Source organism: Anastrepha obliqua, chromosome 2 (genome assembly GCF_027943255.1).
Source record: "Anastrepha obliqua isolate idAnaObli1 chromosome 2, idAnaObli1_1.0, whole genome shotgun sequence".
Taxonomy (NCBI): domain Eukaryota; kingdom Metazoa; phylum Arthropoda; class Insecta; order Diptera; family Tephritidae; genus Anastrepha; species Anastrepha obliqua.
The window spans coordinates 128,215,484-128,231,064 of NC_072893.1; the positions used below are offsets into that span (position 1 = coordinate 128,215,484).

At 36.8% G+C, this 15,581-nt stretch overlaps 1 protein-coding gene across 2 annotated transcripts; it reads right to left on the reverse strand.

Annotated features, from left to right (window-relative positions):
- Positions 1–4,317: 4,317 nt before the first annotated feature.
- LOC129237957 (claw keratin) lies at positions 4,318–6,465 on the reverse strand. 2 transcript variants are annotated; one of them, XM_054872957.1, is made up of 4 exons: positions 6,392–6,465; positions 5,272–6,326; positions 4,909–5,119; positions 4,318–4,819 (listed from the first exon to the last, which is right to left on the reverse strand). In XM_054872957.1, the coding sequence occupies exons 2-4, from the start codon at positions 5,281–5,283 to the stop codon at positions 4,443–4,445; spliced, it is 600 nt and encodes a 199-aa protein (XP_054728932.1). In that variant the 5' UTR covers positions 5,284–6,326; positions 6,392–6,465; the 3' UTR covers positions 4,318–4,442. The 2 variants fall into 2 exon arrangements, with proteins under 2 accessions (XP_054728932.1, XP_054728934.1); XM_054872959.1 differs by having other exon boundaries at positions 6,388–6,437.
- Between the last annotated feature and the right edge of the window lie 9,116 nt (positions 6,466–15,581).

Genomic DNA, 15,581 nt, shown 5'->3' on the forward strand with positions numbered 1-15,581 from the left:
CCGATGAAGACCTAAAATATAAATTACCAACGGCTTTCAGGACCAACGGCATTACGAAAGCTCTTAAACGACATGCATCTTGAGTTTACTAACTCCCTTTTTGTCACTAGTTTTATCACATGAAGGCGATGAGCTCGAGAGCTTTGTCGTTTATACCGATGGCACGAAGGATAAAGGAAAGTGTAGCTGGTTTCGAAATGTTGGTTTTTATATTTTTCTATAAGGTAATGCATATAGTGGAAATTCAGGATTATAAGAAAACATGACATTTTCTGGACTTTTTTAATTGAAGTGCATAAGGGACTCTTTCCCAAACTACTAACTTCCTGAAAAAATCGTTTGTTATTTTTACAAGGGGTTAATCACAATTATACAGCGCACGCTCGATAATGTAAACTAATTCAAACCAAGGCAGTTCACGTTAACAAAAGTGTTCACGTTTTGGAATGCCCAAAAAAACTAAGTAAATATATTTTTTCACATTTTATTCCTGTTTTCGTTACATATTAATTGAAAATTAAGTTATACGATGGTTTTATTTAAAAAATCAGTCATCTTTTTTGTATCTTCTGTTTTTCTAAAACTTGAAGCACAGCTTTCTCCCTTAACCGTCTTAGCAAACTCATATCATTTAGATCGACGTCTTAATGACCAGCTCATATTAACGCCTTGTTGAAAATTTCAACTGCTTCAGTCGGCTTAAGTTTCTCCAGTTGCTCTGATACGCTGTCATTATCGGATTCGTCCTCTTGTTGATGATCGTCATTGCCCTCCTCGATATCTTCGTTCCATTCATGAATGGCTGGTAACGTGAATTCAATCTGAAATTTTTAATAAAAAAAGTTTTTTCAATAACGCACATACATATCTTTGAGCATATCTACGAACACGAACGAACCTCAGGATTTAAACTACCAAGCAGATCGACGGTGTTGCTCATCAAGGTGCGAAGTTCAGCTTCCCATTTTTATTTTAAAACCGCCAACGGAACATTAACTTCGGGATCATCAAAAATTTAAAATACTGTTCCAGCACTTAGCTAATGTTGCTTCACCAACACGAAACCAAGTCGCATCCCAAAGATTTATAGCTATTTTTAGTTAATTTTTTTCAACGACTCGAACAAATCAGACTTTGTCGCTGCTATTGAAGCTAGAAGGCTGTTTCTGTAATGCAACTTAGTGATTTTTATTGCAATCTGATCCATCGGATGAATGAGGGGAGTAGCATTTGGTGGCATAAACATTGCCGAAATTTGCCCATTCTCCGTTGTCAGTTCAGCTTCATTTGGGTGAGAAGGAGCGTTCTCGATCAGGAGGAGAGCTTTAATTGGTAAGGCTTTCTCCTTTAAAAACGATGTAACCTTAAAAATCGGACAAAACTTAAAAGGAATATTCACCTGTGGAACAAATGACTCATGAAACCATTACTTGAAAATAGCCGACGTCATCCAGGCGGATTTCTAGCTCTTATAGTCGGTGGGACACTGAAAGTTTTTAAAGCAGCGTGGATTCTTCGCCTTTTCAATTATCGAAAGCTTAAGCTTGTGGGATCCAGTGGCGTTTGAACAGTATAAAAGCGTGATTCGCTGCTTCTCGGACTTTACCCCTGGGGCTCTCTTCTCCAAACTTGACGCGTACGTTTTCTCTGGCAAAAGTCTCCAGAGTAACCCCGACTCATCAGCATTATATAACTGATCGTTGCACAACTCCAATTCGGCCATTTTCGCTTTAAGTTTTTCTTTAATCGGATCCACTAGCTGAGGTTGCGAAGACAGTTTTTCGCCTGATATTTTAAGAAGATGAATACCGTACCTCTTCTTGAATCCTTGGAGCCATCCATCACTAGCGAAGAAGTTTGCTTCATTTTCTTTAAATTTTGCATACAGTGCTTTTGCCTTTTCTTTCAACATTAGAGCACTTACTGGTCAGTTTTTATCTCGCATTCGGATAAACCAACGATAAAAAATTATCTCTCTCTCCATTTTGGGCAACTCTGAAGAACGCAGTGTTTCTCTATTTCCAGGTCCACAATACGTGTTGTTTACGCATTTTAAAATCTCTTGCTTTTTCGCTTTAATGTTACAAATTGTTGATTTAACATTATATTTCTAGGCGGCCGCCGTGGCCGAATGGTTTGGTGCGTGACTACCATTCGGAATTCACAGAGGGAACGTTGGTTCGAATCTCGGTGAAAACTCCAAAATTAAGAAAAACATCTTTCTAATAGCGATCGCCCTTCGGCAGGCAATGGTAAACCTCCGAATGTATTTCTGCCATGAAAAAGCAGAAATATATTAATATACAGGGTGACTGATGAAAGCCGCTACCAAAAAAAAATTGAATAACTTTTTTTCTTTTTAATTTATTTGTTCCATTTTTGTTTTAATTTACAGATTGATTTTTAAAATTTATTAAAATGGATAACTGGGACACGCAAACAAGAATTTGGATAGTCCGCCGCTATCACGCACTGGAGTCCGTAGTTTTGGTACAGAGAGAGTACAGGCGGATGTTTGGCGGCGATCCCCCGAGCAGATGGACCATAATGACTCTGGTGAATAATTTTACTGAGCAAGGAACAGTCGCAAGAAGGCCTTATCATCGAAGCCCACCAGTTCGGATGGAGGAAACGATCGCTGCTGTAGCTGCAGCTATACAAAGCAATCCAAGGGTTTCAACAAGAAGCTTATCTGCTCAACTTGGTGTCAGCCGACAGTCTTTGCAAACAATAATGCACAAAGATTTAGACTTATTTCCCTACAAAATTCAAATGGTTAACAAACTGAATGCAGCAGACTTGCCGATTCGCTTGGAATTTTGCCAGAAGATCCTGCAAATGGTGGAAGAAGACCAAAACATGTTAAACTGCCTTTTCATGTCTGATGAGGCCCATTTCGATTTAAACGGCAATGTGAACAAACAAAATTGTCGAATATGGAGTACTTCTAACCCACAGATACTCCACGAGACGGAATTGCATCCTCTTCGCGTGACAGTGTGGTGTGTGGTTTCTTCACGCTGTATTGTCGGGCCTTATTTTTTTGAAGAAAATGGTCACACCGTTACGGTTACTGGAGACCGTTATTTGAAAATGCTGAAAGAATTTTTCTATCCAGAACTACGCCGAAAGAGAATTCCTTTCAACTCTGTGTGGTTTCAACAAGATGGGGCAACGTCTTACATAGCCCAGACTGTTATGACAGAGTTGCGACGAAAATTTCCCAATAAACTGATTTCAAGAAACTCCGAATTTCGTTGGCCCCCCAGGTCGCCTGACCTTACTGCACCTGACTTTTTCTTGTGGGGTTTATGTAAACAAGAAGTTTATAAAACAAAGCCAACAAATTTGGATGAACTAAAACAATCCATTCGGGCAACAATTGCGGCTATTCCTGTCGCAACTCTCAAAGCAGCAATGAACAACTTTTTACTAAGATGCCGCACTTGTGTCAACGAGCATGGGGGGCATTTAAATTCAATTATTTTTAAAACTAGTTAAGCTACATTTAATAAAATTTAATGACCTTCAAATTGAAAAAAAAATAAATGAATTCCATACACTAAAAAAAAAGTTATTTGAGTTTCTTAATGTAGCAAAATTCATCAGCCACCCTGTATATATATACATATATTTCTTTGCTCTCAAATCGTCACAGATGAGCCTTTTCTTAAAAAGCCGAGAATTTTAGCCTTTTGCTTTAATATCAAGCACACGGGTTTTTAGAACTAATTTTCACCAGAAAACATAAGACGAGACACACTTTGCAAAACTAAAACCGCGGCTGAAATATTTTATTCCTTACATACAATTACGAATAAAATGCCTATTTTATAATTAGGGGATCCTCCAATTTCAGAATTACTTGAGATCAATGTAAACTACATTCAAATAATTGTAACGTTTGTTGTCCATGTTATAGAGCTTTTTGGGTTTGTTCACGTTTTAGAGTAGTCAATGCACAAAAATGTCTGTTCACGTTTTGGGGTGTTCACGCTTTAGAGCGTTCACGTTATCGAGCGTGCGCTGTATTATGAATCAGTGGCGAAAATTAAAAATTAAATTTTAACGAGAGTGAGGTTAGTTAATAAACACAAACATGTTACCAAGGCGTATTAACGTTCTGCAGTCTCGAAAATCAGTTCCCATGAAAATCGGGCACAGCTTGGATTTATATTCGGCTATGGACTGCGAATTTAGACCAATTCACCGAACTTTATTTGCAATCTCTTTTGCTATTACAAAAACATCTAACGTAGTACGCCGAGTCACCCAAATGGACAAAAATCCATTTAGTTTTTTTTATATAATATTTATTCTATTAATCAGTATGCATTACAAAGTCGAAATTTATTTGGCAGCCTTCCGTAACAAACTTAGCCTTGTCTGAGTTTTCGTACAGCTACTGTTTTCGCTCATAGGTCGAGTTCCCCTATTGGCTTTTAGTAGACCGTACCCGAGATGCCCGGCCCATACTGATAGCCAGTGCTGATGCCAACGCCACCTACAGGTGGCACTACACCACCTCCAAGAGCGCCCAAGCCACCGCCTACCACGCTGTTCGAGTAACCACTGTAATAGCTGGAGGGGTAATTGTAGCCCAAACGCGAGTAGGGATAACCACCACCGAAGCGCGCATTGTAGTAGGAGTAAGGGCTGCCATAACCGCCATAGGGACCGTAGCCAGTAGTGCCGTAGCCAGCATAGTTGCCATAGCCGGGTGAGCCGTAACCACCATAGCCGCCGAGCCCACCAATACCACTGTAACCAGCGTAATTGCCATAACCACCATAACCGGAATTATACAACGAACCGCCATCTTTGAAATGCACAAAAATAAAAATTATTTGTAAGTAATTATTTTATCCGCCTATTCTTTTGATGAATTATGATGCCGCAGAAGCCTACCCAAGCCGACACGCGTTGAGTATGGATCCCATGCGCCGCCAATATAACGCTTTTCTTGCTTATGTGTCTCGTCCAGTGGATTCAAACTGCTGGCTGCCGTCTCGAGCTGCTCATCATTCGTGGACTCTGCCGCCGCATTATCCAACACAGAATCGGCATAAGTTGTTGTTGTTGTGAAGCAAAGAGTGAGCACGGCTGCGACGATTATTGGCTAAGTTGGGAGCACAAACAAGGAATTTCACATAAAGAAAAAAAGTAAAAAATACGGATATTTAGTATTGTAAGTTGTTATAATTCTAAACAGTTTTACAAATTTAGTCCTTTTCTCTAGAATTCACAATTGGATCCTTTTCTTGCACTTACAGCACACTTCATGTTGCTGCTATTTATTTGTACGGTTTTTTTTCACACACGAAAAATTTAACGCTTTCTGTCTAAAATCCACCTTTGACTTCGAATTCGATTGACTGAATGTCGTTTGCCAGATGCTTAACGGCTTTTATATCTGAGAAAATCGCACTATTGTTGTTGTTTGTTTGCTTGTCCGCTGTGGCGGCGCTTCTCAGACTTTCAAGCTTGCCGCTGTGCATGTTAGTGCTTTTAGTTGTTGTTTTACAAATTTGTAATATTTTTTCGCATTTGTTGTTTATATGATATGCCGAGGCGCGAATTGTAAAGACAAAAGTTTGTTTTTACATTTTTTTTGGAATTATTAGTGGAGGTCTATTAGTATCTAATACATTTCAAAACGTCTGCTGCCACTACTAGCGATGCTGATTAAGTAGCGGCTGTAGTATTTGTTTATATTACAGTACATATCCACGTATGCGCGGTTTAAGGATATGCATGAGTGATAAAACGCCAAGAGAAGGAGTGGTGAAATATTTCCCTAACAGTTTTACTAAAATCATGACCGTCGATGTTTCAGCGGAATTTTAATATCCAATTCCAACAGCTTCAACCGCTGAATTTCTGAAGCCGATTCTTAGACATTACAGAGCATTATTCTAATTCACAGTTTCGTTCTATTCGCATGAGGTCAAAGCTTCCATCTCACTTCAATCCTTTTTTACAATTTACGCTTCTTCAGATCGTTCTTCTTGCTATGACAGTAAACGTTGTTTGAAGAATCCTAGTGGAGTAAGAGTCCTTGCTCAGATATAGAATATATTTTAGACGTTCCAATCGGGTAGGCTGGAGTATTGAAATGGCAGAAAGGCATTAGAACTGAAAAGCAAACTAGTTGCGAAGACAAGAAAGCCGAACAAGATGTGAACCAATAAAGGAAGGCCACTGAACATTGAAATTACAATACTGATTGATATACCGGAGGTGTGAGTAGTCCCTTTAGCAACAGTAGATCTGGTGCGTAAATCTAGATTAAATCTTAAAAATAAATTTGAATAAATAATAGGAACCTAAAAGGAATATATATTAGCTTATTAAAATGCAATTGCTATACGAGTACAGCGCACATACTCACACACACAGTGTCTGGCCACTGAATTGTGACCGATGGGTGTATGTTGAAGTAACGCCGCAAAAGCTATTTGTCAAAAATGGATTTGGATTATATTGTAAAAATAAAAAAAAATACATTTTTTAATGTTTTTTTTGTTTTTAATGAGTAAAAAATTCTGTAACAGAACTCCAGTTATACACAAATATTTGAAATTATGGGGGTTTCAAAGTCTTCTGTGGCACACATTGAAACACAAAACTCATCGAAATATAGAAAACTCAGAATTGAAATTTGTGTGCACGTTCCCACGACAGTCGATTCTATAAGAACTTACCGGAGTGACCAAAGTTATGATCCCTTATGATAAGAAAGTGCCAGGAATGTTTAAATAAAACAAAACAGAGTTAAATTTCAGGCAAATTTATTTTATCTCCTTGAAAATATGACCCGTCTGAAGCAACCCACATGTGCCAACGCTTAAACCAGTCCTCCGTGCACCCCTGGTAGGCCGACGAAGGGATGGCCTTCAGTTCCTTCGTCGTGTTCTCTTTGATCTGCTCTATCGACTGAAACCTCCTTCCACGAAGTGGTAACTTCAGCTTGGGAAACAAAAAGAAGTCGCGCGTTATCATCATGCAAAATCCAAGAATTGTTTGGCCATATTTCCGGCCGTTTACGACATACAGCATCTCTCAAGCGCTTCAAAACGGATAAATAATATACTTTATTGACTGTCTGGGCCGATGAAAGGTACTCATGGTGCACTACGCCTTGGCAATCGCAGAAGACAGTCTTCCCGGTCAGCCCGGTACTTTTTGTTCACAGGGTATATCCCACTGTCAATCCAGCAGTATTTCTCAAACATTTATGGGGAATGTTTATGCTGTTACAACAAGCAGTGCTTCGTAGAGATCTATTAGGGGAATGAAAGTGAATGCCCCGCAAAAAGGGATAAACAATCAATTCTCCTTAATTACACTAAAAACAAAACTAAGTGGGAATTATAGACCTTCTACTCTCTAGAGACTTTTTAAAACAAATCGATATCCGTTTTTCAGTATTAAAATAACCTATTGACCTCGGCCTTAATTTTATAGCCAGCGACTGTACGTGCGTATTCTGTGCGTTTGGCGGTAACCGTTGACGCTTGGAAATTGTAAATTTGAAATTCTCAACCAAAAAGCCGCATACGTCCAGAGCATTTGTATGTGTTATTGTTGTCTTTTCGTTTTAGCGGTTTATTTGATTGAGTTTGCGTGAGAAATTTCTACAAATTCAGCTGTTTCGATGAGCATGAATTAGTTTACGTCAATATGTACATATGTATGTGGACTTATAGTACATGTACTTATACTGTGCTTGTACAAAGAACCAATGAATGGTACATGTATACATACATTTCTATTTGTGTATCTACATAGCTGCGTGTACTATGTTTGTGCTTAATTTTTGCTAGCATAACAATTCGAACACTTCTTCGTAGCTAAAAGAGCTACATGTTTCTAGTTTATCTTTACACTTTGCTGAATTTTCATAACTTTAAACATTTATGCTTAAAAAAATATATGTACATACAAATGTACATGCACAGGTAAGCTAGCATACACCCGCATGCCCTGTGGGCTGCTCGCATGCCACCTACAAAACAAAAAACAACAATGCGTCTCTTTATCCTATGCCGCATCGCTAACATTGCGCTAGCCAACCCCAATTGTTGCTGACATCCCACTCAGAAGATACTTACACATGTATGTACGTACTGTGAAGGAGTACAAGGTGGCACAAAATTAATCACCCATCACTAAATAAAACTGAAAATTTTCATGCCAATTCAGCATCCAGATAAGGTTGGGTTAGGTTAGCCAGGTGGCTTGTCTAAGACAAAACACTCGGTGGCCCTAAGGCCACCCCCTAACTAAGTTGCTTAAACCCCTTAGATCTTTTTAGGAAAGTGCCTCTAGTCCCTCCATTTTGCAAATTTCCCAGGTCTTCCAACAATAATCGCCAAGATTTCCGCATGAAGTACAGGGCATTCACAGGTGATGTATTGAACCCACTCAATTTCTTCTTCACCTCCACAACTCCTGCAGGAGTCATTGTGAGGTGCACCCATTCTACTGGGTAGGGTGCCTTAGGGTGTTTAGTTCATAAATGTCAAATATGATTGACGTACGACGCTATTCGCAAAAATAATAAACCTTCCCATAGGGTGATTCATTTTGTACCACCTTGTATGTACATACATATATATATATACATATGTATATGCCTGCATGGCGTTTTTGTATCAAAAAAGGTGTCAATTTGCGGATGATTTTCAAATGTGAACAAGCAAAAGCATGTAAGTAAATACTTTGGGAGTTTATTATTTGCTTTTATGTACCTAAAAGTTGTACATTTGAATGAGTCAAGTAGTTTCAGTTGACCGCCAACGAATTTGCGACCTCTGGCTGGCATAACACGCACACATTTTTATTACACCTCGAATAAATGCATACATGCATACATACATACACACATATGTATATACATACATGCATGTTTGTATATGTATGTGTGTAAATACATTTGTATATATGCCTATATGAAGCATCACCAGTGGTCATTTATTTACATTAGGTAGCCTACATTAGGTGGCTTTTTTAAGAAATCCTTTGTATTGAACTCAACTATTGTCGACACAATTAAGTCCGTTCTTTGCATACAAATGAAAAAATTTGCAAAATTGGATTTTCGTAAGTATCCGAACATTTTGATTGCTCAAAGGCTGACACATAATTTTTTGGATAATACCATATTTTGCTGTTTACAGTTACTGCTCTGCAGAAGAGCATGCATGGCCGTGTAATTTAACTAACAAATCTGTATATTCAAGCCCAAATATATACACACATACGTATGTGTGTATTTGCTTAGTAATGGCAAATTTTTTTGTGCCTACAATAAATTCTATTGTTTATCAACTGAAGCCACAAATATGTTAAAAGTATAAATAAACAGCAATTGTGTGCGCCAGTGGAAAGTACACAAAGTACATTTGTACATACATACATACATACATACATACATGTCTTTGAAGAAAAAAGCTCACTTGATTACACAAAAAGTACATAGATAGGCATAAATTTGTGAATCAGTGCGTGCTTATCTCGTAAAATATCCGTTTTATTGAAAAGGTTTCAAAATTATAGCAGGTCAAATTGATTTATGTTCGCGTCATATGTTCCAATTTCATAACATTCGCTTCTAACCACATTACTGTTGTTATGCCTCTGATACTTGACCCTTTGATTCTTTGCTAACTCTGTAACTGCACACATACATATGTCTGTAAGAACATTCATTGCTTTCGCTTAAGTAATCGTGGAACGGCTCAAAAACGGGTGGGCAATTTTATACTAAAAAATCAAGTTAAGCGAATCTGGTGAATATTCTCCGAAACGCCGCCACTACTCAGACTGGTCGATTTCACAGTCTAATTTACATAAATTGGAGAAGGGGACTGAAGCAGTGTTACTTCACATTATGGGGCCGATAGGTGCTAAAAAGAATGCCCACAGCCAACTCAGTCTAATGCAACCTAATTCATCAATTTTTTCTATAACCCTTCCATTTAAATAAAAAAAATTAAAAAATTAAAAATTAAAATAAAAAAATATTAAAAAATTATATTTAGATTTAAAAAATTAAGATTAAAAAAAATTAAATTGAAATCATACTGTACAACATAAAATTAAAATAAAAATTCCGATAATGGAAAAAATAAAAAACGAAATTCTGATAGTGTGCATAAAATATTGTTTTGGTAAAAATAAATTTGGTACATACAAAAATTAATATTCTTCTCCTTCTTAATTGGGCGCGATAACCGCTTACGCGGTTTTGGCCGAGTTTAACTGTGCTAACCGGCGCCAGTTGGATACACCAAGTGAAGCCAAGTCCTTCTCCACCTGATCTTTCCAACGCAGAGGAGGCCTTCGTCTTCCTCTGCTACCACCAGCCTGTACCGCATGGAGCCGAAGCGTTTGTATCCATTCGGACGACATGACCTAGTGAGCGTAGCCGCTGGATCTTTATTCGCTGCGCTATGTCTATGTCGTCGTAAAGCTCATATAGCTCATTACCGCGCAAAATGAATCACCCTACCGAAAAATGTATAACTTTTGCAAATGGCGTCGTACGTAAATCATATTTGATACTTGTAAACTAGACAGCTGCAGTGCACAAACGGACAAGCAATGGAGCGCGTAAAGGTCAAAATAAAGATTTCCATCACTCAAAATCGTTTTTTTTTTTATTTAGTAAAAAAATTATTTAAAAACCAAATAGAATGATTAATTTTTCGCATACATACAAATGTAAGTTACGGTACACATCTTCCGTTTTGACTTAATTCTAGCATTCAAAGTTGAATTTTGAGCTTTCGTGTATTAAGGGGTTAGGGGTAGTCAGAATTTTAAAAAATTGGATTCTTTTTTTTGCATTTTCTTAAAGTATAATATCTTAGAAATATTGTGTGAAAATTTGAAGTGAATCGAACAAATACTTTTCGAGTTATTCAACAATTACCAAAGGGCGCTCAGGCGCTCCGAAGCGTTCGAGATCAAGCAGTTGCAAGCAACCGACTCCTCGGGTGTTATTGTTATGAATATCCATTTTGATGTACATATATATGTATAAGTATACCTAAATATATATATTCCCAATCGATAGTTGTGTGTTAACATAAATTACTTTTTAAGATACTTAAATCGAATTTTATTCCAAATGTCGTACATTTTAACCGTTACATGCCTCTGTTATGAGTACTTTTTGCTTTTTGCCTCAAAAGTGACAAAAAGGTCCATTTATTGAGGCATCAGAGGGCTAAAAAGTATTGCCCGATGTTTTTTTACATAAAAATGTCGAGCACATCATATATCTAAAATGTAGGGATCACTTACTTTCATATGCCGATTTACCATAAAAAAGTACAAAGGTAACAACTTGACAAAAACAAAAATTCAGACGTAAACTTGAAAAAAAATTTCCAAAAAGTTTGATTTCGTCGTCCAATCTTATCATAAATGTCCTGGAAAATTTTATTTCAATGTTATGTTAACTTTTTCCTAAGCGCTAAGACAAGTGTCGAATAAGTTAGTTAATTCATTATTTTAAATTATTATTTTTAGCTTTCAATACTTCAGCATAGAAAATTACATTTACGAGGCGCTAAAATCTTAATAGCCTGCAGCTAACTCTTTATTTTAATTTTTTTTTTTCAACACTTAAGTATTTCAATTTAATTTTTAGTAGTCTGCGGCAAATTTAAGTATAGCCTTTAAATTTGTATGCCTTTAATTAAACGGATAAAATATTTTCTAATGGAGTGTGAATAAAACGTAGAGACTGTAATTTGGCTATAGTTTTAACATACTGTGCATACATGAATATACATACACAAGTAAAGACATACTCACATACATTTATATTACACCAGCAAAGCTGACTAACTGATTAAATCGATTTATATCACTTAATCACGTAATTTTTAAACACAAATGTTTCTAAGCAGTCAGGTGTCCCATTAAAATCACAAAAACAAAAAACAAATAGAAAAAGGCAGACGAATTTAAAATTGGAAAATATAAAAATGAAATTATTTAGGGCAGTGAAAAAATAAGCTTGCTTTAAGAACATTTTAATATGCATTTGCATGTACGCCATAGGCATTTTTTTACTTCTTCAAGTATAATAAATATTGTTCTCTGCTTGATTGACGCGATTCAACTTACGCGATTTTGATCAAGTTTAACAAAGTTCGCCAGTCGCATCTTTCTCGTGCTAATCATTGGCGTCAGCTGGACACACCAACTGAAGACAAGTCCTTCTCCATGGCGCTTCTGCGCCATAGGATAGGACGGGCATGTTGAGAGCCTTGTAGAGTGTTACTTTTGCTCATCGAGAGAGGACTTGACTACTCAATTGCCTACTTCTCTGCTGAATTTCAAGGCTGCCATAATAAGTAAAAAATATTAATAATTTTATTATATAATTTTTAACGGATTTACATGCATTCACAAAAAATATTACGTGTATACTCAGGTGCTTTAATAGCACCTGACCCCACGAGAATTTGTTTGTTTTACTCATTCAAATAAACGAATGCGAACCGCAATTTTTTAAATCGCACATTTTCAGCAATTATAAGGCTTTGACTAGTATAAAAGCCACAGATACATATGTATATAGTATGCGTTTTAAAAGAATAAAAGAACGTATAATAAGAAACAAACAAAATTTTAAAATGTGTAAGCAAACTGTTGCAAAGGCAACAGTGGCTGCATGCTACTGTCCTGGCAATAGAATACTTCAAAAACCTCAAATACTACAAAAAAAGTACGAACTTGAAGAATTTTTGGTAATTGATTCTGAGGTATTGTATTTAATACTCTTAATTACTAGTATTCTACTCCAAGTACTTCCTCCTCTATTTTGGCGGCAGGTTCGCACCTAGAGTCTTTAGATTTACAAGAAGTTCAACCGCCATTTTGACGAAGCCCAACAAAACGCGCAAAAGTATGCTTAACGCGTAAGCTAATGGTAAGACTACATAACTTAAGGGCTTAGGGGTAGTCAGAGGCCCGAAAAATAGGTTATTTTCAATTTTTTTTCCTAGTCAATTGGTTTATTTTACAAAAATAAAAACATAGCATTAATGCACCATGTTTCGACTTTATTTTAGCAAAATTTAAAAAAAAATTATAATTGTAAAAGTAATCGCTGTTTGTGTGGAGACCGTTTCTCCAGAAGTACCTTGCGGTGATCGTCACAAGTCCTGGGAGATTCATTTAAAATCATTTGGACAAGAGAAATTAGTTTTGTTAATAGATAATCTTCTGCCTGCTCCAAGCTTTTTTCAAAATTAACAATATGGCGGCCTCAGAAAATATTTTTCAGATTTTCGAGAAAAAAACCGACTATTAATTGTTTAAAAAAAATCCTTCCATCAGGCACGAGTTTTTTATGTTTTTCAAAGCAGTATAAGTTTTAGTTTTTAGTTTTAGTTTTAAGTAAGTGAAATCTACCAAGCGGTTTTAAGTTACAGTGATCACCAATTCAAAACACATAGTTTTGAGAAAAACGCATTTAAGTTTGCTATCTGCTCCGGAGCGCCCGAGCGCCCTTTGTTAATTGTTGAATAACTCGAAAAGTATTTGTCGAATTCACTTCAAATTTTCACACAATATTTTTAAGTTATTATACTTTAAGAAAATGCAAAAAAAAGTCAAATTTTTTGAAAATTCTTGATATAAAAAACGCTAGCATTCGTTTAGTGGACTCTTTTCCACAACTTGTGCTGTGGGTCTCTATTTTGTCACACAAATGATGCGCCTTACAATTTATGGCGTCTCCAACTCACAGATAGTTTTTCTGAGAAGCGGTTTCCTGACAGAGATGTGTTCTGAAAAAACTTTTTTCTACCCGCACCTACAACTAACGAATAGTAGTCACGCATGAACCATTTCGACTATGGTAGTGATTGTTCAATTAAATGACTTTAATGTTAGGTTGGGGTGAATTAATGCTTATGGATGGTAACAGGTCTGCGGCGATACATATCTGTGCAGTTTTGAAGCGACGCCACGAGATATGGGGTCACAAAAGAGAGAGTTTTATTCAAATCCACTCAGAGCCGTTACATTATCCAGGGGGCACCATCTGCAAGAGCTCCGCACTGCCTTAATGATTGCGTCATTGTCCACTGCTTGTTCGAAGCTCCCTCTCTCTTCTTTAATATGTATATGTGTAATATATAATAATATATATATATATGGCGTATTTGTGATGTGCGTCTTGTTGTTTTCCACAAATGGAGTGATCTAAAATTTTATAAATTTACGCCGCAATCTTCGAACGGCAGATGATTTTTTATGAGGTGCTTCTTCAGGTCAGAAATCCCTGCGGAGATTTGCTATTGATTGATCTATCCAATGGGTGTTTCATGCCCGGAGTTTCAAACCTGTGAACTTCCAAATGGTAGTCATGCTATGGCGGTCGCTTTAATACTTGTAAGAAATCAATGAATATCATTTCGATCGCATTCCTAACGAGTATCGAGTTTAGTTATTAAATGGTTGGCGGAAGCCAATTTGACGTCATTAATGACTGCACAAATATCAGAGAAACATAAATAAAAGTAAACAATGCATCATAAATTACAAAAAGAGTCGCCAACAATTATGTATATATTATGCATATATGTGTAACTCAGCATATGCATATGTAAGCATGTAAGTACCTACATATCTACATACATATATTTTAATACGATGACCAGGGGCCACAAATGTGATGTGACAAAGTCATGCAACTTTGAAACAAAAAAACAAAAAACAGCAATGAGGAAAAACTTAAATATCGCAAAAATATTTGCTGCATATGTAAATGGATGGATGTCTGTATTTATTTATGTACGTGAATATTTCTAACAATAAATCCCCAGACAGTGGTATTTTTTCTTGCACATTAGAAGAATTAATTGTGGGAAGTAACGCGCAAGTTCTAAGAAATATTTTTTTTATTACAAAATAAAATTAAATTCAGCTACAAGTTCAAAGCTGCACATGCGCAAATACTAAAGGGTTTTTCAATTGGCGCGGGTCGATTTTGCCGCCCTGTGCCAGCCATTTTGTTTTGGTGACATATGTCAAAACTTTTGTTTATTATTCAGTTGTTTATGCCAAATCATCATGGCAAGTTACACGATTGAACAGCACGTTCAAATGATAAAACTTTATTATCAAAATGAGTGTTCATTAACGCAAACGTTGCGCGCATTGCGCCCATTTTTCGGTAGACGTGGTGGCCCTTCCAATTTCTTATGGCCCATATTGAACCATATGGATCTAGACGACATGTGGTTCCAGCAGGACGGTGCTACGTGCCACACAGCAAACGCCATTTTATTCCATTTCAACATCTACCCGCCCTTATTGAAAAACCCTTTATAAGAAACATGACATGACACACGTCTATGTATGTATGTAATAATGTATGTACATTACCTACCTAAATTGAACATTTTTACAAAATGGATGCATTGTACCTGACATTCGTTTACATTGCCTACAAGGTTGCAATCGAAAAAACTCCCACCCATTAACACAACCGCATTTACACACACACGCAGGTTTGTTGCTGCCAGTTACAAATTTGCGAGTAATTCAGC

Bases quoted from the DNA above. Each gene is read 5' to 3' on its own strand.
- LOC129237957 (XM_054872957.1), bottom strand. The intron at 4,820-4,908 runs GTAGGCTTCTGC...TGCATTTCAAAG, and splicing joins CTCAACGCGTGTCGGCTTGG to ATGGCGGTTCGTTGTATAAT.